General features: G+C 40.5%; 1 protein-coding gene across 1 annotated transcript in view; it reads left to right on the forward strand.

Annotated features, from left to right (window-relative positions):
- The window catches only part of LOC119725427 (MAM and LDL-receptor class A domain-containing protein 1-like), a 40,444-nt gene that overhangs the window by 1,918 nt on the left and 12,969 nt on the right, over positions 1 to 25,557 (forward strand). The window contains exons 2-11 of the mRNA XM_038196833.1: positions 5,081 to 5,206; positions 11,499 to 11,729; positions 15,478 to 15,621; positions 16,179 to 16,328; positions 17,271 to 17,498; positions 19,610 to 19,750; positions 20,456 to 20,599; positions 21,384 to 21,620; positions 22,449 to 22,592; positions 24,323 to 24,457. Coding sequence (XP_038052761.1) covers positions 5,081 to 5,206; positions 11,499 to 11,729; positions 15,478 to 15,621; positions 16,179 to 16,328; positions 17,271 to 17,498; positions 19,610 to 19,750; positions 20,456 to 20,599; positions 21,384 to 21,620; positions 22,449 to 22,592; positions 24,323 to 24,457 — 1,680 coding nt within the window. The remainder of the gene's footprint in view (positions 1 to 5,080; positions 5,207 to 11,498; positions 11,730 to 15,477; positions 15,622 to 16,178; positions 16,329 to 17,270; positions 17,499 to 19,609; positions 19,751 to 20,455; positions 20,600 to 21,383; positions 21,621 to 22,448; positions 22,593 to 24,322; positions 24,458 to 25,557) is intronic.

Consider the following 25,557-nt stretch of genomic DNA (forward strand, 5'->3'; position numbering starts at 1 on the left):
TAATGTTTTTATACTCCCGACTTTGTCTGGCAGCCAGAGTTGAACCATGTCTTGTTGGTGTTACAGGATGGTCAAACAAAACCCGGAATGGCATACTTTTCACTAGTCTGAGACTCAAATCACTTATACGAATGCATGGTGAAACTTTTTAAAAGAACATGAAACCAAGATCACCCGATTCGGTCCAGTAGTTTTTGTTTTAGAGCCTATTTTGTGAAGCAAGGTGAGGGTAAACTCTGTCCCGAAGAGTTAATAAACCGCGCCCGGGAATTTGACTTACATTGTAATTCGGGCGATTCACAATGCAGTGCGCCACCAAGAGTTTGCCACGAAGAGTTCATTTTTCCCAGTGCATTGTGGGAGATGGTCGACAAATTCACAGCGCGGGACATTTGAAATTGTTCGTTTCCCCAGTCAGTAGTTTCGTAAAGGTATGCTTCGAGTATCTGTTTGCCCTTTTGTTTTCTTTTTATCAATGTGGTGTTTTTGTGAGGCGGTAGAACGCTATGCCCCAATCTATAACAAATTAGTTCAAGTTGTCTTCTGACATTCATTCAAATGGGCCATGTTTTGTCGACCGTAAACTAGAAAAAAATGGACCTCCATGGCAATTTCTTGGTGGCGCACTGCATTGTGAATCGCCCGAATTAGTATAAGGCCAAAAAATAAGTCGGTCTCTGGTCAGCGCGCGCGTCGATTTTAATCATGCGCGTCAATCTTTTTTTTTTCCAAAATGTTCCGCGGTAGCTCCAACATCGCCCTCTATTGCCGCACCTCCGCAATTTTTTTTTACCAAAGAGCACCAAGGTATGGGAAATCGCACCAATGTAAATGATCGAGGGCACCAAGGCAAATTATGCAGGACACAAATGTACATGAGGACACCAAAAAAGCAAAATAGTACCCACCTAATCTGTACAATCCAAGCTTGAAGAAAAAAAAAAAAAAAAAAAGCCGCGTCCCCGCGTCAATTCCGAAACTTTCGTCTGACCAGAGACCGAATATGTTTTTGTTTTTTTTGCCTAATACCCACATGAAAGAAGTGTCATTCACAAAATAGGCTCTGCAGCAAAAACTACTGGACCGAATAGAGAGATTTTGGTATCATAATTCTTCTAAAAGGAATATCCATCAATTGGTACAGGTGTTTTGAGTCTCAAGTTGTAAAAATATGCGGTTCCATTGTTTAGACCACCCTGTATAATGTTTTTGGTGCATCATTTTAATCAAGGATTAATTTTAAAGAATTTGCATGGTGACACCTTTCAGTGTTTTGGCAACTTGTGATAACGATAATTATGTTTTTATTTATATTTATGAATACATATAGGATGTATGCATAGTCGAAAACTTATAAACGTATGCTCTAAATGTATGTCTTTGTGCAAATTCTAAGTAAGGATGTCAGACTATTACAGAATTTGTATGATGAGACCTTCTTGGCGTTGGGCAATTATTTTGTGATATCGATTGTGTATGCTTTATTAAGGGAATAAATGTGTGTTCGGGAGGTATTATAACACTCTGTTTAAGACCGGTGGGAGTCTGGATGGGAGATAATTACCGGAGGCGAAACCGAGGGTAATTATGACCCATCCAGACTCCCACCGATCTGAAACAGAGTGTTTAATACCGACCGAACACATATTAATTTCCATTCATAAATACCTTTTCGGTAAAAAACAAAAACAAATCTTTTTGGTCCAAAAATCAAAACAAGTCAAAAACTAGACGTTGCCAACCATTTTGTTCAACAATTTTTCGTCATGTTTTACGAAACACCACACTGAGTATAATAATGGAATGCCCCTCCACTACTCGTAGCCTTATAAGGACATTGGCGTGCGCGTCGCGCGTACTGCGCGATGTCGCGCAAAACGCAGCTGGGCTGGTGTTGTGTGAATTTCGGACCATGAAATACTGATTCACTGGTAGTACATTGCACATTCGTGAGGAATGTGAACGTTCAACCAATGAAACGTTAAAAGGCATCGGATTCCCTGGGAATCAAAATTTAATGTGACACTGGAAAAGTGTTTAAGACCAGCTAGCCATGTCTTTATCATCCGTTTAAGACCGGCCACGTGACGGGCTCTTGACCGATAGGAATGCGTGAACTGTCTTAGGTATTGATGAGTGATATTCATCAATACGTATAAGGTTTATGATCTAGCTAAAACAAACTCACAAACAAATGTATGTTCTAAATTATATGTCAAGAAGTATTAGGCAGGGAAGCCCTTTAGAAATTGATGGATGGGATGAGGCTCATTAAGGGTCTGACTTAGGACGTGGTTTAGGGTGAAGCTAAGCCGTGGCTTGACACAAAGTTATTGCAGTGGTCAGCCCTGCCGTTTTAGTCAGAGGGGGGGGGGGGAATCCGTCCACCAGGTATGGAGAATGGGAAGCTCACTGAACACGGTAATCATTGGACGGGACGCTTCTCCTTGATTTGCTCTCAATAAGTTGACGATTTATTACGGTGACACCCCGTATGAGGGGAGGCTTACACTCACAAGTTAGCAAAAACCAACAAAACAAAAAACCTTTCCAAAAAAAAACCCAGAACAATACTATTTTGAGTTCTCTGCAGCGTGTATATTTCACGCGTTGAAAATATCAATAATATATAAGGCAGAAAGCAAGATTTTAAGTAAGAATATATAATAAACATATGAATTAACATTCTACTTAAGACTGACCCTGACGTTATGTTGGCCAAAATATATCAGAAACATCAGATATAGCAGCGTTGTACCACAGGGGTTCATCACAGCCAATTGGCCTTGCTTCCGAGCTGCAGAAGTCAAGCGTGGGGACTGCCTCCGAAAACGCGCAGACTTTGCAAGTGCAATGTATGTATACAATGTGAGCGACTTCCGGCCGACGTGAGTGTGGTCGAGAAAACGGTTTGTAATTCAGCACGTGTGGGTCAACATGTCATATGCGAATAAAGTTCAAAGGTTACCTGACTGGGAAATCCCCAGATCCCTACGTGACTTTGATCGAATTGCCAGTGCATCACCTTTATGCATTACGAAAACATTTACATGATTCTTTGAAAGATAAAATTCGTCGACGGCAAGTGCGCTAGACTTGATGCCAAGTCGGTAATAGTATTTACGTACGGTTACTGGCTCCACGCACGCAAAATATCGCTGCAATAGCGTAGTCTGGTTCCCAGACCAAATGATGCTGACTATTTGTGATCAAATATCGCCTTGGAGAAATCGTTTTCAATTTTGTGCACAACATATGGGAGTAGTTTGAATCGCTAGCGAATTCTTGCCAACACTCTGATTGGTTCAGATTACAGAGTGTATTCCACTCTGATTGGTTCAGGTTCCAGAGTGTATTCCATTGTGATTGGTTCAGATTCCAGAGTGTATTCTAGCTAGGCCACCATCGCCACGGAAGATCATTCTCATTAATTGGAGGGTTTGTCTACTTTGTTTTGTGTAACATTACAACATTCATTATAGGGCACACACGACTCTCATAAATCAACTATCACAATGATACATTTTGTTTCCATACACAATTGACCATGTCCCTAAAGCCACTGTCACACTTTTGTGTATCACAATTCCTTATGAGTTCCTTATCAAAATTTTTCAATACGCAGCCGTACGATCAAAAACTTTTTGATTACTTTGACTTATGTGCGACGCACATCTAGCGTACAAGTAACGAATTCAGCGCATCCACTGCGTATGAGATGCGTATGAGTTGCGTATGCAGTGCGCAACTTCGCTATCTGTGCGTTTCTCGTAAGTACAATGCGCTGCCCACTCGCAGGACGAGCGGTACTAATTCGTGCAATACGTCGGCATTCAATATGAGTTCGTTCAGCGTGCGTTGTATCTGCGCTGCAAGTACGCTATGTATACGTCCAATATAGGAGGTCAGCGTATTACCGCGTATGAACGGCTTATCCCCCATGAACACATAGCGTACTCGTACCGCGCTCGACCGATGCGGGACCGATGCGCTGCGTATTTATAACTTATGACCTGCGTAACAGCGTACGCAGCGTAGTTTTGTGCATGCCCAGAACTATTCAGCGTATAGGGCCGTACCATGCGTATGTCTGCGTACATAAAACTTACCCAAAACGATAGAGATGCATATGAGGTGCGCAACTCATAAGGAATTAGGATACGCAGAAGTGTGACAGGGCCCTTATGTATTGAGAAGAACTCCCCATATAACGGGATGAATGAGTCCTCATTTGCAACCCGGCCGATTACGTACTTCTTGTACCAACCGCGCCGGTCATCAAGTCTACAAGTGCGCCTATGGGCTCTGTCACACTTCTGCGTATCCTAATTCCTTATGAGTTGCGCATTGACATTTTTTTCATACGCAGTGGTACGCACAATACGCACCTCATATGCATCTCTATCGTTTTGTGTAAGTTTTATGTACGCAGATATACGCACGGTACGGCCCAGTACGCAAGATAGTTTTGGGCATGTACAAAACTACGCTGCGTACGCTGTTTCGCAGGTCATAAGTTATAAATACGCAGCGCATCGGTCCTGCATCGGTCGAGTGCGTTACGAGTACGCTATGTGTTCGTGACGCACCCCGTTAGCATATGAGCCGCCTGTATTGGACGTATACATAGAGTACTTGCAGCGCAGATGCAACGCACGCTGAACGGCGAGCGGCGGAAATGCGGCGGGAAAACGCTCAGAAGTGCGTCAAGCATGGGGTCGGCATAAGTCGGGTGCGTCCGGAATACGCTCGGCATGCGCAATGCATAATGACCTATTCGCAGCCCGAAAAATAATGTTGTGCACTGCATACGCAACTCATACGCATCTCATACGCAATAGATGCGCTGAATTCGTTACTTGTTCGCTAGATGTGCGTCGCATATAAGTCAAAGTAATCAAAAATTTCGACGTTAATTGAGCGTACGGCTGCGTATTGAATTTTTTTGATAAGGAACTCATAAAGAATTAGGATACGCGAAAGTGTGACAGGGGCTTTAAGGTCTATTAGACTTACTAACGATACTCTAAACAACTGTGTAATCTTAAAGTGAAACACAACCTGTATTCTGTTTGTTCAGCAAACTGCGATTTCGAAGGGCAGGACACTTGCGACTGGACTAATGCCGGCTTGGAAGTCTATCCGGTTTCTCCATCGACCGGACTAGACATGTTCTCTGCGCCAAAGATAGATCATACCACATTAGGTAACAGTCAAACTGAAATATTTTATTGAAATCATTCACCATTCGTTTACTAGTTTTGTAGTCAAATCCATTATATGTTCATTTCGAAGTTTGGTCCATTTTATTTCTCGTATTTATTTCCCGTTTTAAAATGCTGGTGCGCGTTGCTTAAAAAACCCATTTTGAACGTCTTATTTCCGTAGTTGTTGCGCTGTCCTTTAATTTAAATTCACGGCAGCTTTTAAGGGACAACACCCAGAACATTTTTTCTACATTGTCCCTCCTCAGGGTATGGCATACGCTGTATAACAGATGCAGTTTTGTACTGTTGGATACTGGGGGCCGGGGATGCACGCCCCTCCCCATCCCTTCACTGAAATAAAAAAAAAATAGAACAAATAAATTGGCGTCATTTTGCTCTGGACCTCTTGTGGCGTTTCCAGCACCTGAAAATCTTCAAAAAGGCGCAAGAATCTCACCATGTTGAACAAAATGGGTACTAAACGTAGAGAACAATGTAAATATACTTGAGGAGTTAATTAGGTTATTCAAACGTTCGGAACATTACGGGAGTGTAATTTAATTTCATTCTGAAAACGGTTTTCCGGGGCAATATTATTGTTATTAAAAGTCACACATGTACAATGCAATCCAAGTAAAATGTTCTCATCCCGAAAAGGATAGTAATTTTAACACAAATCTCTAAAATCATCCATTGAAACATTTCACAATTTTCTTAACTAATTCAACGGTAATTTAAAGCACTTTTTACATTCTACTTTTTCCATTTCATTATTTAAAAAAATGTTTATACACATTTTATCAGATAAGCTGATATTATATGGAGATTTTTAGCAACGCGCACCACCATTTTGAAACGAAAAATAAATACGAGGGGAAAATGGAGCAAACTTGCAAATGCATATTGAATTTTGTTGGATACACAATAACTACTGGAAAAAAAAGTTACTTTTACGGACATAAAGATATAAGTTTGTGCACAAACCTACGGAAATGTAGGTGCGCGTAACGCACGCTTTGCCCCACGCACTTATTCTATATCTATATGGGTGTACGCGCGTCACACACAAGGAATGGTGCGCGTCAACCAGCGAAATGTCCCGCCCATGGGACGTCGTTGTTAGGTAAAAGGGCGCCCTCTTTTGGTAGCGCACGGAGCTCATAGTCCATCATTTGCAGCCATCCTAAAAAGTAACGTATTATTGTTGAAAACAATACTTGGTTGAAAGATAGTAAGTGGACTAAACTCCCTGTGAAATTAATCTCTCTGGCAAGCTATCATTTTGAAGTAATCAACGAAAAACGGCCTTTCCAACGGTGCGTCTAAAGACGCACCGTAGAAAAATTTAAATCAGTAGTTCGTTTTGTTATTCGGCGCAGCACGCGCAAGCATTGGCACGACGCACAGACGCGCGCGGTTGCTATAATTCGTCGGATCAGTGCGCGACCTCGCGTAAAGCTGCAATTCAAAACATAATTCTGCAACTTTTGATTTGAAATTGAGATCCTAGAATGCTGTTTTTCTCGGAATATACAGCTGAAGCTGAGCTGAAACTTCATCAGGTTAGTTGTTCAGTATCCTTTATTAGATTTTGAACACTTTTTATTGCTTCAAACAAAATGCACAAATTACAAATGGTGGACTATATCTTTAAGTTGTTTGCGTATGTTCTACTTGCGCGTTGCATGAAGAGTACACTTTCAAATTTCAATCCATCTAATTTCATTATGTTCTACAAACACGCACATGAATTCCAAATGTCTGCACCCAGGACGGCTTCAAAGCGTCTCCGTGCGCAGAATGAGGAATTAGCGCTCTAGTAATTTAATTTAGCTCTATGCCCAAACCCCATAGTCTGCACGTCGTTTTTGCTCCCATTTTGGGCATTGAAGTTAGTCATATACCAATGAAACTTTACATAGACATAGACCCTATAGCAAAGTCGTGTCTCATATTCTGATGCAGTATGACCCTTGTCACTTTCGACTGTGACTGGTTTAGAGTGAGCACGAGACAGATTTACTGAAACGGTATACCTTGGAGCCAAATGGCTCCAACTAATTAAAATGTTTGCAGCGTCTCGACTTCAGTAACAGTTTCGTTCACCTCGCTTCTACTCGGTGTACCAGTGGAGATTTGATTGTTTCCTAGTCTAATGTGACGTGATTGTATTTAAGAGACTGTAATAATAACAGCAGACTGCGCATTCTGCTTGAATGCATTTGCTGGCTTTCTGTATAGTTGCGGAAAAGCCATTGATTGTGTTCTGGGTTTTTGTTGTTGTTTTTTTTTTCGGGGGGGAGGCTTTTCCGCATAGCTGCTGAAAAGCCTTTGTTTTTTCTTTAGTTATTGTTTCTTGTTGGCATTTCCGCAACTTTAAGGTGTCATTATATAACATCAATATTACTAATGTTTGAATATTAGTAGCTTTACAAATTTCAAAAATCAACCCATGTCATTTTGCAGATGTTTCTTCATTTCCCACCTCTGCCCAATTCGGGGATTCACAATGTAGGGCGCCACCCAAAGTTTGCCATTGAGAGTACATTTTTTTTTTAAAGTTTACGTTCGATAAAACATGGCCCATTTGAATTAGTGCCAGTAAAGAAACTTGAGCTAATACGTTATAGATTGGGACAAAGCGTTGTGCCGTCTTACAAAAAAATCAAATTGATGAAAAGAAAAGGGCAAACGCATACTCGATACGCTTACGAAACTACTGACAGGAAAAACACTAACAATTGCCAATATCCGCGCTGCGAATTTGCCGACCATCTGACAGAATGCAATGGGGAAAAATGAACTCTCCATTACAAACTCTTGGTGGCGCACTGCATTATGAATCGCCCGAATTCAGCCTGATTTTGACACACATTTGTCCAGTAGTAATATGTCCTGTCCATTGGTACCAAATCTTCCATTTGAATTTTACCTTATTTTCGTATCACCAAGGAATTTGGATATTTTTGGCGAATTAAATTTGTAGGAGACGAAGGTTGGTATATTTTTCTGCGACCTGATGGTGACAACAGCGTTATGTCTAAAGCAACACTTACGAGCCCACCGTTATCTGGAAGTACTTGCTTTAGCTTTTGGTACAACAGGTATTCTGAAGGTGGTAACATCGTAGGTAAGTTATTTAATGTGTTTCTTGTATTTGCTTATTAATCATTATCACTAGTTGGATGTGTTAGTGAACGAGTTAACACTCATGCACGCACTCCATCGTGCTAGTACATAGAACTACCCTACCCTTCCGACAAAAGAAATATTTTGAAGAATGTGGAAGTTACAACCCCCCCCCCCCCAAAAAAAAATTATATTATTATTACTTTTATTATTTACCCTGGATTGGACATTTGGGAGACATCCCCACAGACTTGTGCACAACATTTTTCAAACTTAAATGTGCCCTAACCCAATATTCCCTTGTCCTTTTCCCACGAATTTCGGTATGTTTACTAATTAGACTACGAGCAACAAATATAACATAATTGTGACAACAAAATTGCCTTCAAAAGGGGGCTGTGACATTAGGGAGACACGACAATGTCTCTCTAATGACCGATGTCTCCCATCGTGCGAAGAAATTACGATAACGTGTCTCCTTAGTGGTACCTTTCCACGTATAATAATGATAATAATTATAATAACTCTGGATTGCATGAGAGGGCGACACTTCCATAGAAACGTGCACAAAAATGTTCAAACTTTAATGTGACATAAACCCAACTTTAGCTTATCCGATCCCAACCAAGTTTGGTATATGTACGTTTTGGACCACGAGTAATCGATCTCGTAAGCGACAATTACTTCGCTAAAGGGTAGTAACCTCAATAGGGCGACACCAAAATTGTCACCCTTTTGCTGTGTGTCGCCCTAATGTTGGAGTCCCGCACAACTTGTCGCCCTATTGCGAGATATATGCTAATTACCGGAAATGTGTCATTTGGGAAAAATCCCCATGGACTTGTGCACAATTTTTTTTCAAACTTCAATGTGCCCTAATCCAATATTCCCTTGTCCTTTTTCTACGAATTTCGGTATGTCTACTAATAATTAGACACTTGAGAAATCTGTCACCCTATTACAGCAATTCTAAATTTAATTTTAATATAGGTTTTCCCGGCGAATTTCCGAAGTTTTCTAATCAGTTTCATTATCAGCCATTGAATTTCGCGTGAGTTTTGCATATGTGGTCAAATTGGGGTTTCTTTATCATTTTGGGTTCATTCAATTTCATTTTTAGGCAGCCAAGATTTTGCTCTGAAAGTTCGTATTCATTTTCGGGCAGCCTATTTCGTTTTAGTGCATTCAAGACTAAACTTGTAGCAGTCTTAAATTAAGTCTTTGCAACCTTTTGACGGTTGACACATTCAAATTAGCGAACATCTGTGTGTTTGTAACGTATAACCATGCTTTTCGTTTCTTATTCGTTAATGGGCAATCGCTTTCATCGTTTGGTCAATTCAATTAGTAAGATTTTTTAATCGATATATTTTCGTATTTTTCTCCGAGGTTCATTTTCCCAAAAAAATCTCGATGACTGTAAAATTTCCAATGTTACATATTAACTGATATGAGGGAAACAAGATGTAATTACGAATTAATTAATTAAAAGGGACTAAGATATATATTTTTTTCACTGTTGATCTTTTCTGACTTGTTTAAACGTTTGAGCAAGGGGCATCTTTTGACGATTTCTTGACGTGCAAGATATGGCGACACGTAATGTTTGGCAATGGTTGTACCATCAGGAACACTTCTCTTGCGTTATTTCTTTTTTTTTCTTGCGTATATCTGGCCGAACACTTACCGTAATCACAGGGCCCATGCAAAGTCAGTTTTCAATGCAAACCTTGAAAATACATCTTTGTGTCACATTTAACCTTGTTTGCAAGTTTTATTTTCCACTTTGAGGGGTGTTTTTGGTGTCTTCTCCGTTTTTATGCTAATGCAAAGTTTCACATTCATTAGAAAACCTGTGATGGCATTCCGGGCATGATTAATGTTACACGACTATTTCAGCAAAAAAAGTTGCTAGAATGTTGGATATTTTGCTGTCATAAATTTCTTTTATTTGGTGATTATATGATGTGTCAGTACATGGCAGTAAGCCAATGACCAACCCTTTCCCACAAATGTTTTCAATTAGCAAATTTTGGATGAATAATTTGAAAGAAAACTTCCTAAACTGAACAGTGTCTTCCTGAAATGACATCACAGTGACAGCGCTCATACGTGGTACGGAAAAGCATGGAAAAAAGTTTAAAGAAGTGCACTTTTCCAGCAAGATTAACCCAAAAAAATTGTCAAATGTGTATTTTCTTACATTTCACAGTAGTAAAGAGTTGCACAATAAGAATTCCTGAGACAAAGTCATTGCACATACCCTTCAATTGAGAAAGAAAGGCATCTACGGATTGAAGTCATCACATATGATTTACGCTAAGGACACGTATGAAGTCTTAAAAGATGTTTGACAAAATGTGAAATATGTTTGCCCATTAATGAAAACAAATGCCCGATCAACCCCTTACTAATGGTTTAAACGAATTTGAATGAACAACGCAAAACTTTTAATATGAATGCATCTTTGATAGGGATGAGTGAAGATAAAAGGCGATATAATGCTCGGATAGGGAAATTGAATGATTCTTTTTGATTGTCGAATGCCGATCTGCGTGATCTTTCAATTTCAATCTAAATGGAATGAGCCAGGCGTTAAATTAAATGAAAACTTGGTGAAATTGGCCGGGAAAACCTATAGTAATAATCATAAAAAAAAATAAGAATAATAATAAATAACACAAACAAACTTAACAACTATTTTGGAACAAGCAAACTTTTATCCTCGATCCTGATTGGTCGATCCATGCCAACAACAGTATGGTATTATACTGTATCGCACGGATGATTTTTTTAAGGGAAAAAAGTCCGAATTTCATTCGGTTTGAATCAGTTCTTCTTTGTTTCTGTTATATATATTTTTTTCATGTTTTTAGGGAAGCAAAGTCCAAAACCTCATAGCGTACACCCATTTGCTTATGTCGTTTGGGGAAAAAATCGCGACCGGGTGACCCTGTATGCTTATCACCCACCTAATCTAACCACACAGATCAATGGACTAGACCATTTTATATTAAAGTACAAAATGTTAAGGATTTGTTTTAGAAACGATATTTGTGCATTGATGTTGTGTGTAATGGCGTGATATTGTTTAGCCTTGGCGAAGGTGTGCGCTCTCTGAGTGCTTTTTCTCGTTTCTTTGTTTCCATTTAATTTGTCCAGGGGATCTAAACGTGTACATGTATCCAGTAACCGACGGTGACGACTTGAGTTTAAAGCAGCCTGTGTACCAACTGACTGGCCCTCAGACCGGTTTAAGAGTTTGGCTTCAGGTCAACATTGATTATATAGCCCAAGAGAATTTTGAAATCGCCCTGGAATTCGTCGAAGGCAATACTGGAAGATATGCCACTGCAGTCGATGACCTAACGGTTGTTCCTTCCCATTGTCCAGGTAGGCATTTAAAATAGCCACTTCACGTCAAATACCCAGTAAAGGTATAGCGTCCATAATTTATATTTGTGCAACCAACAAACACGCCCATCATCCGTTCCCCTCAACCCATACTCCCAAAAGGTTTGATCCCATCCCGCCAATGCAGAAGGAACATTATGGGAGTGTTACTTAATTTCATTCTCAAAACGCATCTTGAAGTTTTCAGGGGCAATGTTATTGTCATTTACAGTCATTCATTTGAAATGTAATCCAAGTACATTTTTCTGAAACATTTCACAATTTTAATTTGAAATAATTCAACGATAATGTAAAGCAGTTTTTACATTCAACGTTTTCTTCTTTATTGTTTAAAACTATGTTTTTATATTTAATTTATCAGATAGCAAGACATTTATTTGGTTATTTTAAACAACGCGCACCGCCATTTTAAAGCGAAAAATAAATACGAGGGAAAATGGAGCAAACTTCGAGGTGACTATCCAGCTTGAAAATGCATTTTGAATTTTGTCGGAGACATAATTACCACTGGTCACAAAAGTTGCTTTTTCTGACATAAAATACTCGTTTGTACACAAACCTACGGGAATGTAGGTGCCCATTACTCCCGTTTTGCCCAATGCACTACTGTACGTAGAGCGTCCATGACAGAACGGGGAAATTTCATAGAATAAAAAAACTAGATCAGCAGCGCGTGCATACGCGCCATAGAGTGTGCACAAATGTTCCGGTTCCCGCATGGACGCTCTACGCGCAGTAGTGCGTGGGGCAAAACATGCGTTACGCGCATCTACATTCCCGTAGGTTTGTGCACAAACTTGCATTTTTATGTCCGGAAAAGTTACATTTTTGACCAGTAGTAGTTATGTATCCAACAAAATTCAATATGCATTTTCAAGCTGGATAGTCACCTCGAAGTTTGCTCCATTTTCCCTTCGTATTTATTTTTCGTTTCAAAATGGTGGTGCGCGTTGCTAGAAATCTCCAAATAAAATGTCAGCTTATCTGATTAAATGTGTATAAGACATTATTTATAAAAAGGAAAACGTAGAATGTAAAAACTGTTTTAAATTACCGATGAAATATTTAAGAAAATTGTGACATGTTTAAATGGATGATTTTAGAGATTTGTGTTACAATTTTTATCTTTTTGGGATGAGAACAATTTACTTGGATTGCATTATATATGTCTAACTTTTAATGACAATAATATTGTCCCTGAAAACCGTTTTAAGAATGAAATTAAATTACACTACCGTAATGTTCCGGACTTCTGAATAACCTAATTAACCCCTCAAGTTTATTTACATTGTGCTCTACTTTTAGTACCCATTTTGTATAACATTGTGAGATTCTTGCGCCTTCTTGAAGATTTTCAGATGCTGGATACGCCACTAGAGGTCCAGAGCGAAACAACACAAATTTATTTGTTCAATTTTTTTTTATTAAGTTATAAAGGGTTGGGGAGGGCATCTGCATCTGATTACGGCGTATGCCATACCCTGAGGAGGGACAATGGAGAAAAAAAATGTCTGAGTGTTGTCCCGTGAAGCTGCCGTGAATTTAAATTAAAGGACAGCGCAACAACTACGGAAATAAGACGTTCAAAATGATCATTGTTCTGTTTGTTGATGAAGAAACTAATACTCAGACAGATGGATGCAATTTTGTTTAAGCAACGCGCACCAGCATTTTAAAACGGGAAATAAATACGAGAAATAAAATAGACCAAACTTCGAAATGAACATGCAGCTTGATAACCCATTTTGAATTTTGTTGAAAAAAATACTACTACTACGGGTCAAAAATATTACTTTTGCGGACATAAGAATATGTCTTTCCATACAAACCTACGGGAAAAAAGTTGCGCCGATCTAGTCTTTTTATTCCATATCTATGGGAAATGTGTGTGTACCATAGATATAGAATAACAAGACTAGATCGGCAGCGCGTCCAGGCGCGCGGACTTGCATGGAGGGTCACGTGCTGGAGGAAAAATACAGATAATGCGCGCTAAACGTGACGAACGCAACGCCGTTCACGCGCACAGTGCACCATTATTGCTAACGCGTGGGCGCATCGCGTAAATACTCGGTGCGCATTTCTGGCTTCGCGCGCGTTGAGCTTGGTCACGTGCTGGAGGAAAGATACATTTAGCTCCCTTACTTTACGTTAATTTGTTGCGCGTCCACGAGGGACAAGTGGATGGGCGCGTGTGGACGCGCTGCCGATTTAGTCTTTATATTCTATATCTACGGTGTGTACACTCTATGGCGCGTATGCACGCGTTGCCAATCTAGTCTTTTCATTCTATATCTATGGATTGAACGCTCATTGAGGTCAAATGAACGCGCAAGTAGACGGTCACACGACGCTCGCGCGTTAAAGGGGCACTGCGTTCTGAAATCCCCCAAAATGTCATGTTTTGGATTGTTTACTTAATCTATTTCTAACATCTGGTTGAAGGGAAACCAACGTAATGTCTTACGTTCCCGAGAAAAGACGAAAAAAAAAACCCACACGATTGTTTACATAATAATAATAATAATAATAATAATAGTGGGTATTTATAAAGCGCACGTATCCACCAGGTATTACCCCTGCTCATTAGGCCCATGAGACAATCCAAATACCATCTCAGCTCCCTGGGAGTAAACAGCTCGATGCAGCCTGTTAGGAAGCTAATTCAATCACAATAACCATCTCTACCCTCACAGGTACCCATTTACTCCTGGGTGGACAGAAGCAATGAGTGACAAAGTCCATGCATGACCCCGCCAGGACTCGAACCCACAACCTGCAGCTTTACCCACAGACCACAAATCAGTGTCCTTAACCACGAAGCCACAGCACTCCACTAGTCTTTTTATTCTATATCTATGGATTGAACGCTCGTCGAGGGCAAATGAACATCGGACACGACGGAGTATGATACGTGTTTCGTGGTCGCTGTCTTTCTATGTACCCAACACGTTGTGTGTGTCTAGTATTACACAAGAGCGGTGACCTATCACCAATGCACAAAATGAGATTTCCGCAAAGGGCGAACCCATACGGCTGGATTCACAACGAGCACGAACAGCCCCACTTTTTGGGTCGCAAAAGTGGACCCCGAAAGTCGTTCTCGCACGAATATCACAAGAATACTACAAAAACGCCAAGTTTCTAAAGGATAGTTGTGTTGATGAGTACTTGTGCATTATTGGCATTTTCTCAGCAACCCAAGTGCTATTTTCATGATTATTTCAGTTTGTAATAGAACAAGTTCTCAGCTTTAACCTGATTCCAAAACATAACAATCCACGGACCCCTTTTTTAAGGCACGTGTTTTTGAGTTGCATTTTATTAAATTTGGTAACCCTGTATTGTGATAACACATTTTGTTCAGGCATCAAGTATGAAATGTAAGGAAAGGGGTCAAGTGATAATCTTGCACTGCAAAAACTGTAGTGTTAATTTAACACCATTCGGTGTCTATATAGGACAACACCAGTAAAATTTAACACCAGATGGTCCTATATAGATACCAATGGTGTAAATTTAACACTGCAGTTTTTGCAGTGTGTTTGCCTAGTCAACCACAGGTCCTCAAAAGTCTGTCTCAAGTCAAGTCAAACACAAATGAGCTTCAGTTCCTTGCAACTCTTCACCCAAGTACTATATCAAAACAAATATTAGCTATTTTACTATCAGATATGCCTAAGCAAAAGTTACCGAATTAAAAATTCGTCCGACATTTCATTTTTAGTTCCGGACTTGAGTTTCAACTGCACATTTGAAGAAGGCTCCTGTGGGTGGATCCAGTCGGAGTTTGATGATTTCAATTGGCTTTTGGAGCAAGGACGGACCCCGTCCACTGACCTTGGACCAGTTATTGACCACACCAGAGGAGGTGAGAAGACAAATTACTCGATCGGCCCAATTGCCCTAGCCAAGATTTTGATAAAATGAGGCTATGTACTTCTAAGTTATGAGACTATATTCCAGACGGTTTTGAGAGAAGGGGGGGGGGGGCTGACTGCCCATCTCTTTCTCTCGAAGCGCTGGGGCCAGACTCGAGCCCATGAAATGCTGTTGTGGGGGATCGCCAAACCTCCTCCACAGCGAGTCTGTTACCGTCCCAGCATTGAATAATGCCGGTACCCATTTAACACCTGGGTTGAGAGGAGTAATTGAGGTAATGCGCCTCACTCAAGGGCACAAAATGCATGGCCACGGTGGGGCTCGAACCCAAAATCTCATGATCATGAATCCAATGCTCCACAGCAAGGCCACACGTGCCTCTTCGAAGAGAAGATTACTCTAATTTAAAATCAAAACCCCTAAACAAGAAGAGAAAAGTCCAGTGGAAACTCGAGTAACAATTCGATCCACTGTGTTGAGTGAATTGTACTTGGAATTACAATGTGCCTATTTTCTACATTCATTTAAGACATGTTCTTCTTATAGATGGAAATGGCCGTTACTACTTTTTCCAGGCGACAGGACTCTTCACTTCTCAATATGCTGTGCTTCTCAGTCCTCTTGTCAACTCATCTGACAGCCAAGACGGATCATTGTGCTTCAGCTTTTGGTACAACATGTTTGGGATAAATATAGGTAATGAATGAATATCAGAATGGATGAAACCCACGTTTAGTTTGACCAACGAGCAGGCCCGCGCGACAGCGCGAGAGTAATGGCTAACAATATTTCGACTGGTTTCATTCGAAGCTCGTTGGACTTGTCGTGTTAACCAGCCCAACCGGGGCCATATGTCATGGCTTTGCTAACCACATAACATCGCGCTTACGATCTGCATTCTGTGCTAACGGCGCTAGCAAAAAAAAAAATCAGTGCTAACCATGTGAGCGCTGAATTTTTAGTTACAGGTTGTACGCATGCGCACAAGCCAACAGTTCTTGCTAATCGGTAAAATACGCTTACCATTAGCACGGAATGTTCTGCTACAGTAAGCAGGGATTGTTCGACAACGGTACTGCAGAGCCACGAAGTAGGGACCAGGACTATTTCCACAAGAAATCTTGTTGAGCGTTTTGACATTAGTTCGAGTTGAGAATGAGATCAAATCGTTGAACAAATATATCCCATTTGCGACATCAGGGCTTGGAAAGAACTTGGTTTCGCATTTAGTTGTACGATTTGAAGATGTATCGCAGGTATCCATATGTTCATTGTATTCCTCGCTGCAAAACAGTACTATTAAACAGTTGGTTTTGCCTGTTTGTTTTTGTTATTATTCTGATATTTGGGGGTCAAAGCATTTATATTTTACAAGTTCGTCATGCAACCATGTGAATAGCATGTGCAGACCAGCCGTAGCAATGTAAAGATTTTGTTTACATTAACAACCCCCTTGTTTGTAGAAAGCACACAACAGATACAACTAATCACTCCGTCACCGCAACTGGGCCAAACAAATATGAAGTAGCAGTTGTTATTAATCAAGTGAGATATACTACACCCAAAAATACTCAAGTACATCGTCATCTTGTGTTGAACTTTAGCATTATTATCTCGAAATCCTGCTTTCCTTTTCAGAGGAATTGGAGGTGGTTGTGACAACAAACCTGACCGAGCCTCTGGGTACATTCATCTATCGCATATATAAAGAGCAAACTAGTCAGGACGTTTGGCTGCAAGCAATGGTTGATATCGTCAACCAAACCGAAGACTTCCATGTTGGACTTGTCGGTCGTGTTGGTGGAATTTCTTCTTCGGAAATAGGAATCGACGATGTAAGCATTATCCCGGGTCTATGTCCACAAGGTAAGTTTAATCAAATTAAAATATAAAATAAAACGAGGACATCTGTAGGCAGCGTTATTATCACCCCTTATATTAGTCAACTTTATATGTACAGGGTGATCCCAAAAAATACAACGATAAAACAGTTGCCTTTAACCCTGCGCAGCGTTTACAAAAAAACAAACTTTACAACAACTCGTCAACTGCTGCCCTCTGGGCAGCAGGTACTTTCCCGCACTAGTACGCAAGACCCTATTCATAGCAATACAACAAAAAGCCAAGTGCCAGACAGTGTCCAGACAGTTGCCAGACTGTGCGCTAGAAAGATAATTGACTGGCGGCTGTGGTATGCAGTTATGAAGGGAGATGACTGTGTCAAGTTACAGGTCTTTGTTGATTTTCATTGAGACTTGGCAGGAGGCCTGGTCGAAAGTTTGTTGACATGGCCTGGGTGTAGCCCTGGCTGCAAAGTTCATTAAACCAGCTGATTTGGCAAGGGTTGAATGAGGATTAGATAGGAGATGAACGTTATTGGCCCTCATTTTTTTTTTCCCAAAAAAATCGGTTACCTGGGGCCCAAAGGGTAGAAAGTCACTCTGCGCAGGGTTAAAAAAGAAATTAGTGGATTTTAAGGTTTTGGGTATCAGATTATAGCTAAGAGCTTTTTCTTTAAAATACAGTAAAAATCACGAAAATAGCACTTTGGGTTGCCGAGAAAATGCCAACTATGCAAAAGAAGTCATGTTTTGCCCCACATGGTATTTTGTACACAAAAAAACATGAACCTTATACCCTAGTCAGAACTCCACGCCATGGCCTCAGGATGTTTTAGACAGATGTCTCTACAATATTAAATAAACAAGTTAAAGTTATCCACCTTTAGAGGTTAGAGCCACAAAAAAAAAATTGGTTCAACAATTTACTAAGAGAGGTTAAAATACATACTTTTCTAGCGATTCATCGGATGTACCTCCGCTGCAGTATCAACGGCAAGATGTCTGTAGGTTATAATATAATAGTAGTTAGGGCGCCCTCACTTGTTCCCTTTTAACAAACGGAGCACTGTGAAAACGAACCCGTGTAACACAGTTACCCGATATTCAGGATACGCCACTGGCTTTACCCTAGTCTTGGCCCAAGACGTCAGTGATCAAGAGCGATAGTTGCAATGTTCTGTAGCGCCCTTTCATGATTGATTTTTTTGTACGTTCTCTTACTAACGCCTTGGTCATTTCGTAACAATGTGGGCGTGGTCATTTCCCGTTCGCTGATTGGTTCCGTAGGAAAGCGATATGATGCTGGGTCACCGTCACCGTGCGTACATGTATAAAGCCTGTATGTTTACTTCCGTTTGAACTATTTTCCAACTATAATATTTGAACTATAAACCATTCACTATCGATCACTAGCGTCTTGGGCCAAGACTAGCTTTACCCCCGCCAGAGTAAATGGTTACCTTTGCGGGCCGAGGTGGCTATTGCGATTGTTTTTTTGCAGCTACTTTACGCCGATATGGCCTCAAGCTGTATACTGTATTCCCTCGTGACCGAGATTGTCTTTTGTATGTTTTATCTGACCAATTAGCAGGTGTATATTAAATACAGCGCCTTGAGCACTAGTATGTAGTGAAGCACTGAGGCACAAATTAACAATTGTTGACTGCTGTGATGTTGGATATGACGTTTTGAACAACCGAGGGGCGCATAGCACCCCGAGGGTGCTTAAAACGTCATATTCCACATCACAGCGGTCAACAATTGTTTCGTTATACCTCTGTCTTTGATTCTTTGGATTTTGATGTATAAATCAGGAATTCAACAGCAGTAAACACAACAATCAAACGCCAACTCACATGCATGTCGCGTGCTCGAAACAGCCGATCGTCTGCTGGTTTGCTGCTCCCACTCATGTGTGAAAACATGGTGAAAATAGCGTGGGTACCAGCGAAATCAGCGTTTCACACCGTACTGTAGGGACGAAGTCATTAGCCCACTCCATGTGGGATAATGATATCAGGGAGTGTGCCATAACTGTTTATAAACTTACCACGTGATCGGTCTAGGCCAATGAAAATACAGAATTCAAGACAGAGGTATAACAATATACTTTATTACCTTTCCATTGTCTAAAAGGCAACCAAGCATTCAACTGTACCTTTGAGGACGGGTATTGCGGCTGGACCCAGCGTGAGGGTGACGGCGATAACTGGATAATGGACAGGGCCAGCACAAAGATAACCTCGACTGGGCCTGATTTCGATCACACTTTAGGAGGTATGTGTTAACTATTTCATTATAGGACCCCACAACTAGTCTTGGGTCCAGACGTTGTTGTATATTTGATACGCGAATGAGAGGCACAAGGCTGTGTAAAATCCTATTAAGTTAACTTTCCGACTGTCCGGAGGTTAAGAATGATTGCGCGCTCCTCGATCGAAAATCTCCCACCACAAAAGTCACAAACTGTTCACAAACAGTCCATTCATTCATGGTATCCTTCCGACCCAAAATAGCCATGAGGCCATATTCATAAACAAAAGCGTGATGTCATTCAAGGCAGCACAATAGTGTCCCATGCATAGCCTTACAATTATATAACAAACGTTTTCTCTTTTTCTTTGAGTAAGTTCCACTATTAATTTGTTTATCATGATAAACAGCTCGTTTGGACAAAAGAAGTGGCCAAAATTTCTTCAAACCTCTTTTTTTGTGGGTAATGGAAGGACTAATTGTTGTACTGTTCATATACAATTTTGACAAGGATAGACCTTGTGTGTGACAAAAACAAAATAGCGCCCTCTTGCATGCATTGATGAAAGGATTTGCTAATAAATGAAAAATGACCACTTTCTTGTCACTTCCAATGAAAACAAGTATTGATCTCGTTGCAACACATAGTAATATGCATGAAAACAAGATGAGCTGAATTTCCACTGCATGTTTCCTTTAAATAAGTGTTTTGCTTTCTTCTTGCTACAGATAACACCGGAAGGTACATGTACTTCTCTCCCAGTCAGTTCATGTACACGCCCATATTTGAAAGTCCTGTGGTGGAAGTAAACGGGGAGAATGGCCTGGACCTTTGCTTTAGTTTCTGGTACAACATGAATGGACGATATATAGGTACCCTGATACCATTCATTTATTACAATTTATTACAATTTAATGAATATCACCTGAACACACGTTGCACGGTTATTATAAACTGGGTTTCAATTTGACACTTATAGGGGACTTATTTATAAAAGGCGGCCTGATGTGTCATCTTTTCAGATAATAGATCTACAGCTTTTCTTTTTTCTTTTTGTTGTAGTGTGATTTTCGCCTTCGCAAATTTCTGAGCGGGTTGGGGGGGGAGGAGACACGCCTTCGGTGATTTTTTTTCTTCAAATTTACAATTCGATGCAAGTCTCCAGATGAGACGATCTTAATTCTTAAAATGTGGCACTTCACCATTGCAATGTTTGACCGAAACGTTTTTTGTGAACGGGAATAGATACGTGCTTGGTCGGTATTAAAAACCAGTTGGATTCTAGATGATGATAATTACACTGTGCTCAGGTAATTATTAGCATCCAGAACCCGACCGGTCTTAAAAAGGAGTGTTTAATACCTCCCAGAAAGTGCTTAACCTCTGTAATGAACAGGATGTTTCCAGTGTTTGTACCCGAGCAATGGGGTCGTTACATACAGCACCCTTAATCGGTCAAGAATAAGACCTAATATGAACTAGGTATAGGTGTTAAATACAAAATCGAAATTGGCAATGGAATCTGGATCGAAATTAAAGTGTCTTTCCATGGAGTGTGAATGAAGCACGTTTTTAAATAACTAGGAAAAACTTATTTCAATATAACAATGATGACTGAATGAGAATGAATCAGTTTGACCACCGTTTTTTTTTAAGGCACGCTGGAGGTGTATTCTTATAACGCCACTGGCAGCTCTAGCAATACTAGCGGCAGCGTCAAGGTTTTCAGCGCGAGTGGGCCGCAGACAGGAAGGAGGGGATGGCTTCATGGGCTGGTCGACATCAGAGATGTCAACTCGAATATCAGGTTTTACTTCCGAGGTGTACCATTGGGAACTCGCAATGGAGACATAGCATTCGATGATGTATCTTTACAGAGGGGTTTGTGTGAAAGTAAGTATAATTTGATGTTAAATTTTTCACGAGACACTTTAATGGGTGTGAAAGATGTTGTTTTGATACATTTCGTTTACTTTTATATAATTCAATAAGCAATACTGTCTGATGTCGGAGTATTTCCTTTTTTTTTATCTTGTTTCGGTGCATTACTGTACATTTTGTGTACTGCTGTTGTGTGTATTTGATATTCATCAGTTGTAAGTGATTCAAGCAGCTTTCCGAGTAAGGACCTGTAAAATCGGAAAGAATATTCTTGCGGTACACTCTTATCTTGTAAATCCCATTGTCAACAAACTGGCCCCTGTTATCAGATACTGCTGCTAATCCCCTGCATTTGTCAATATCAGCTGTGTGACAGCACATGTGGCTTTATTACACAAAGTGTTAGGGATTATAAAGCCACTGTTTGGACAAAGGATTGAGATAGATTACGTGTACGATACAATGAATAGATACGACTTGAAAAACGTATGTGTATGTCAATACCTGTCTACCGCGTCCGATGTAAACAACCGGTTTTTGTTTTAGATTTGTCTAGGGAACGGTAAGACATTATGTTAGTTTCCTTTCAACCAGATCTTTAAAATAGGATAAGTAAACATTCAAAAACATGACTTTTTTTTGGGGGGGGGATTTCAGGCCGTAATGGCCCTTTAATCTTCATTACTCGGTTATAAATATCTGATAAAGAATGGAATTATCGCGCACACACTGTAAATTAAAAGTCAAGAGTGAAAAAATCCCTTTCTTTGACCTCTCAAGAAGACCGATGGTGAGTGCGAGTGCGAGTCTCATGATAACATTTTGTTAATTTATTCACAGAGGATACAAACTTCAACTGCACTTTTGAAGAAGGATCGTTGTGTGGATGGGTGAGGTCTGACGAAGATGACAAACACTGGCAATTACAGCGTGGAGCTACTGACACAGCCAATACCGGACCCGATTTCGATCATACCACTGGGAGTAGGTTCTTTACTATCGGCATAATGTTAAACAATTTACCTAAGTACATGTGTTTGAATCATCGCCGTAGTCAGGCCGCAGATTCATCAATCAATTTTACTTTATTTACCGCATGACATGACAATACACAAAAATATTCAAAGAAAATCATAAGATCACAATAATGTGGATGGGGATCTCTAAAAAGCAAAGCTTGTCGAGTAGTTACGCCACTTAATTGGTTAATTAATTAATAAGTTCATTTAATTTAAGTTACAACAAATTGAATAGCTTCGTTGCATTCAAAGGTGTCGCATGGCTCGCTCCTATGTTGTACAGGAAACGCTTGGCACGGCCGACAACTGAGCGTATTCTGTTGAGATTAACCCATGAATTGCGGGGGAGGTCACAACCAGGTGGCTTGTTTGAAGGGCCGTCGATGTACTGTCGTAGCGACGATGTCGATGTAATCTACTGAAGAGTGATTCACTGTTCGGCCCATCTTTCCCTTAACCAGGAAAGCTGGTAAGGGTGGTGGGCTAATAGCGTCGACACGTCGGTTGCAAAGTGCCTACGGGAGATCATCTTGCCTTGCGGATTGGTAGAGGTGAGATAAGACTAGTGATCACCAACTTTGCAGGGTAACTTCAGGTTCGTGAAGTCTCAGCGCAGTCCTGCAGTTGCTATGCCTGACAGGATTAACAGGTTGTCAAGAGCGGTCGCTGTTAGTGAGCCACTGATAAGTCTCATGGTAGAGTTGAGTCCTCGAGGACAACATTAATGTTCTTGGTGTGTTTCCTGAGACTCCGGGCAGGTGCAGCATATTCTGCAGTTAAGCATGCCAGAGCTATAGCTCGAGGTACGCATTGTGTTGGAGGATGCAGCCCGACCACTGCCAGCTAGTCTGTTCACCGGGCTGACATGGGCTTCAGTCTTGGACACCACAGCTTTGACATGATGGGAGAAGGTTAGGCTACGGTCCAAAGTTACACCGAGGTACTTTGGGGTCGGGTCGAAGTTGAGCCTGTGGCCGTTGAAGGAGATGTTCATTGTCGTGTTTTCTTCCCCAGAGAACTAATTAAATACATAACATTCTGACTATTAGGAAAGTTAGAAGATTACCACAAGATCGGCATTGTTTTGTTTTCACTACTGTCATGTGAGAGGAGGATCCAAAGGGCCTTATTCACGAGTCAGCCATATTGAATTGAAAGTTAGGTAAAAAAAAAAAAAAAATGAACTTGCGAAGAGAAATGAAAGCAACTTAATTCATAATAGATTCCAGTCTGCTTTAATGCATAATTTAAAATGTGTTATTAAACATTTCCTTAATGTTTAAAGCCGCATTTAAAAAAAAAAGACAGTAAAACAAGGCTTTATTGTGCCAGCAAAAATAGTCTGGCGCCATCCCATTCAACAGTAAACAATAAATAAAATACTTCAGGGAACTCGACAAAATGGCAATCTTGTGAATAAGGCCCATAGCCCTTCGTTTCCCTGGTCAAAAAGTCGGGAGATACCCGTCCATCTCCCAATTCCCCGGGATTCACGCATATGTCGACAGTAACACCCATTGGCAATGGGATCACTACGTTCGTGCCATACTGATGCACAACATTGGCGTTTATGAAGTTGTTCAAACTTCTCTTGTGTGATGGTCTTAAATTGTAAACATGGTTTCGTTATTACTCAGAACGAAAAGCTTCATTGTTTTAATGCACTTGTTCCCACTTTCGTTCTATCTGTTGCAGCAATTGAGGGATCCTACTTGTATTTGGAGGCAACCGTAGCAACCACGGCCATCTTACTCAGCCCTGTGGTGACTCCACCGGTTACTGATGCCTTGAAGTTCGTCTTCTGGTACAACATGTATGGCGATGCAACAGGTATTGCGATGAAATAGCTTACATTTTTGGTTTTCCATTAAAATAATTGGGAAAATGCCGTACAATTAGACTGAGTATAGAGAAAGTGACCATTTTGAACAAGAAAATATAATTTTATAGTTCCCTTTGCCTCACTGGGAGACATTTGGTTGCTTTGTTTAAAGCCTCACTATAAACAAAATACTAGACATCTTGCCGTTTTTTATATTAAATTGTATGATGTTAATTCCCAGTTCCATTTGTTTGTATTTTTTAATTTCAGTTGATTGAAGGTCTATCTGCCACATTTGACTGTCGTTAAGTTAATTGAAGTTGGTGTTTTATTGATTTTTTGAATGAAACTAAACTTTTCAATTGAGACAAAAGTCAAGGTTACTTGTCAAAGGATAGGGTGATCCACTTTCGCCGATTGTAAAATTTGAGGGAATCGTTGAATACCGCATTTAATTTTGATCAGTTTAATACCAAAATTGTGTACTTTTATAGACATCTCGCCAATGTACGCGTTTATTTATGTAAAAGAGGTGGTGTCAGAACCTAGAAATGGCCATTTATTTTTAGCCGCACACCGGCCACATGCGTGGAGGGATTCCTTTATAACTCATTGATACCCACATGCACATTACTTTTTTATAAAAATCGGAAGACTTAAATGGATCCCGCGTCCTGGAACAGCCCAATTGGGCTACAAAACGCGCTTTGAACGAAAAGATGTTAACCGGAAAGAACGTTTCAACGTAGGATATAAACATCCACACAACTATCCTTTAAAAACTGGGTTATTTGCGTTATATCTGTATAATGCGTGCGAGAACGACTTTCGGGGTTCACTTTTGCGACCCCAAAAAGTCGAGCGGTTTGGGTGCTAGTTGTGATTTCATTAATAGTTCGCCTTTTGCGGACGGTTCGCATTTTGCGGACGTGTAAGAAACCATGATTATTTTGTGCATTGGTGATTGGTCACCCCTGTTCGCGAGCGAGCACGGGCGCTGTCTGTATGTAGTACCACAGACACACACAACGTGTATATCGCACATTGACTCAACGACAGGAAAAGGGTATTCGTACTCCGTCATGTCCGATGAAATAACCGGGGTTTT

This window comes from Patiria miniata, unplaced genomic scaffold (assembly GCF_015706575.1).
Source record: "Patiria miniata isolate m_02_andy unplaced genomic scaffold, ASM1570657v1 HiC_scaffold_19, whole genome shotgun sequence".
NCBI lineage: Eukaryota > Metazoa > Echinodermata > Asteroidea > Valvatida > Asterinidae > Patiria > Patiria miniata.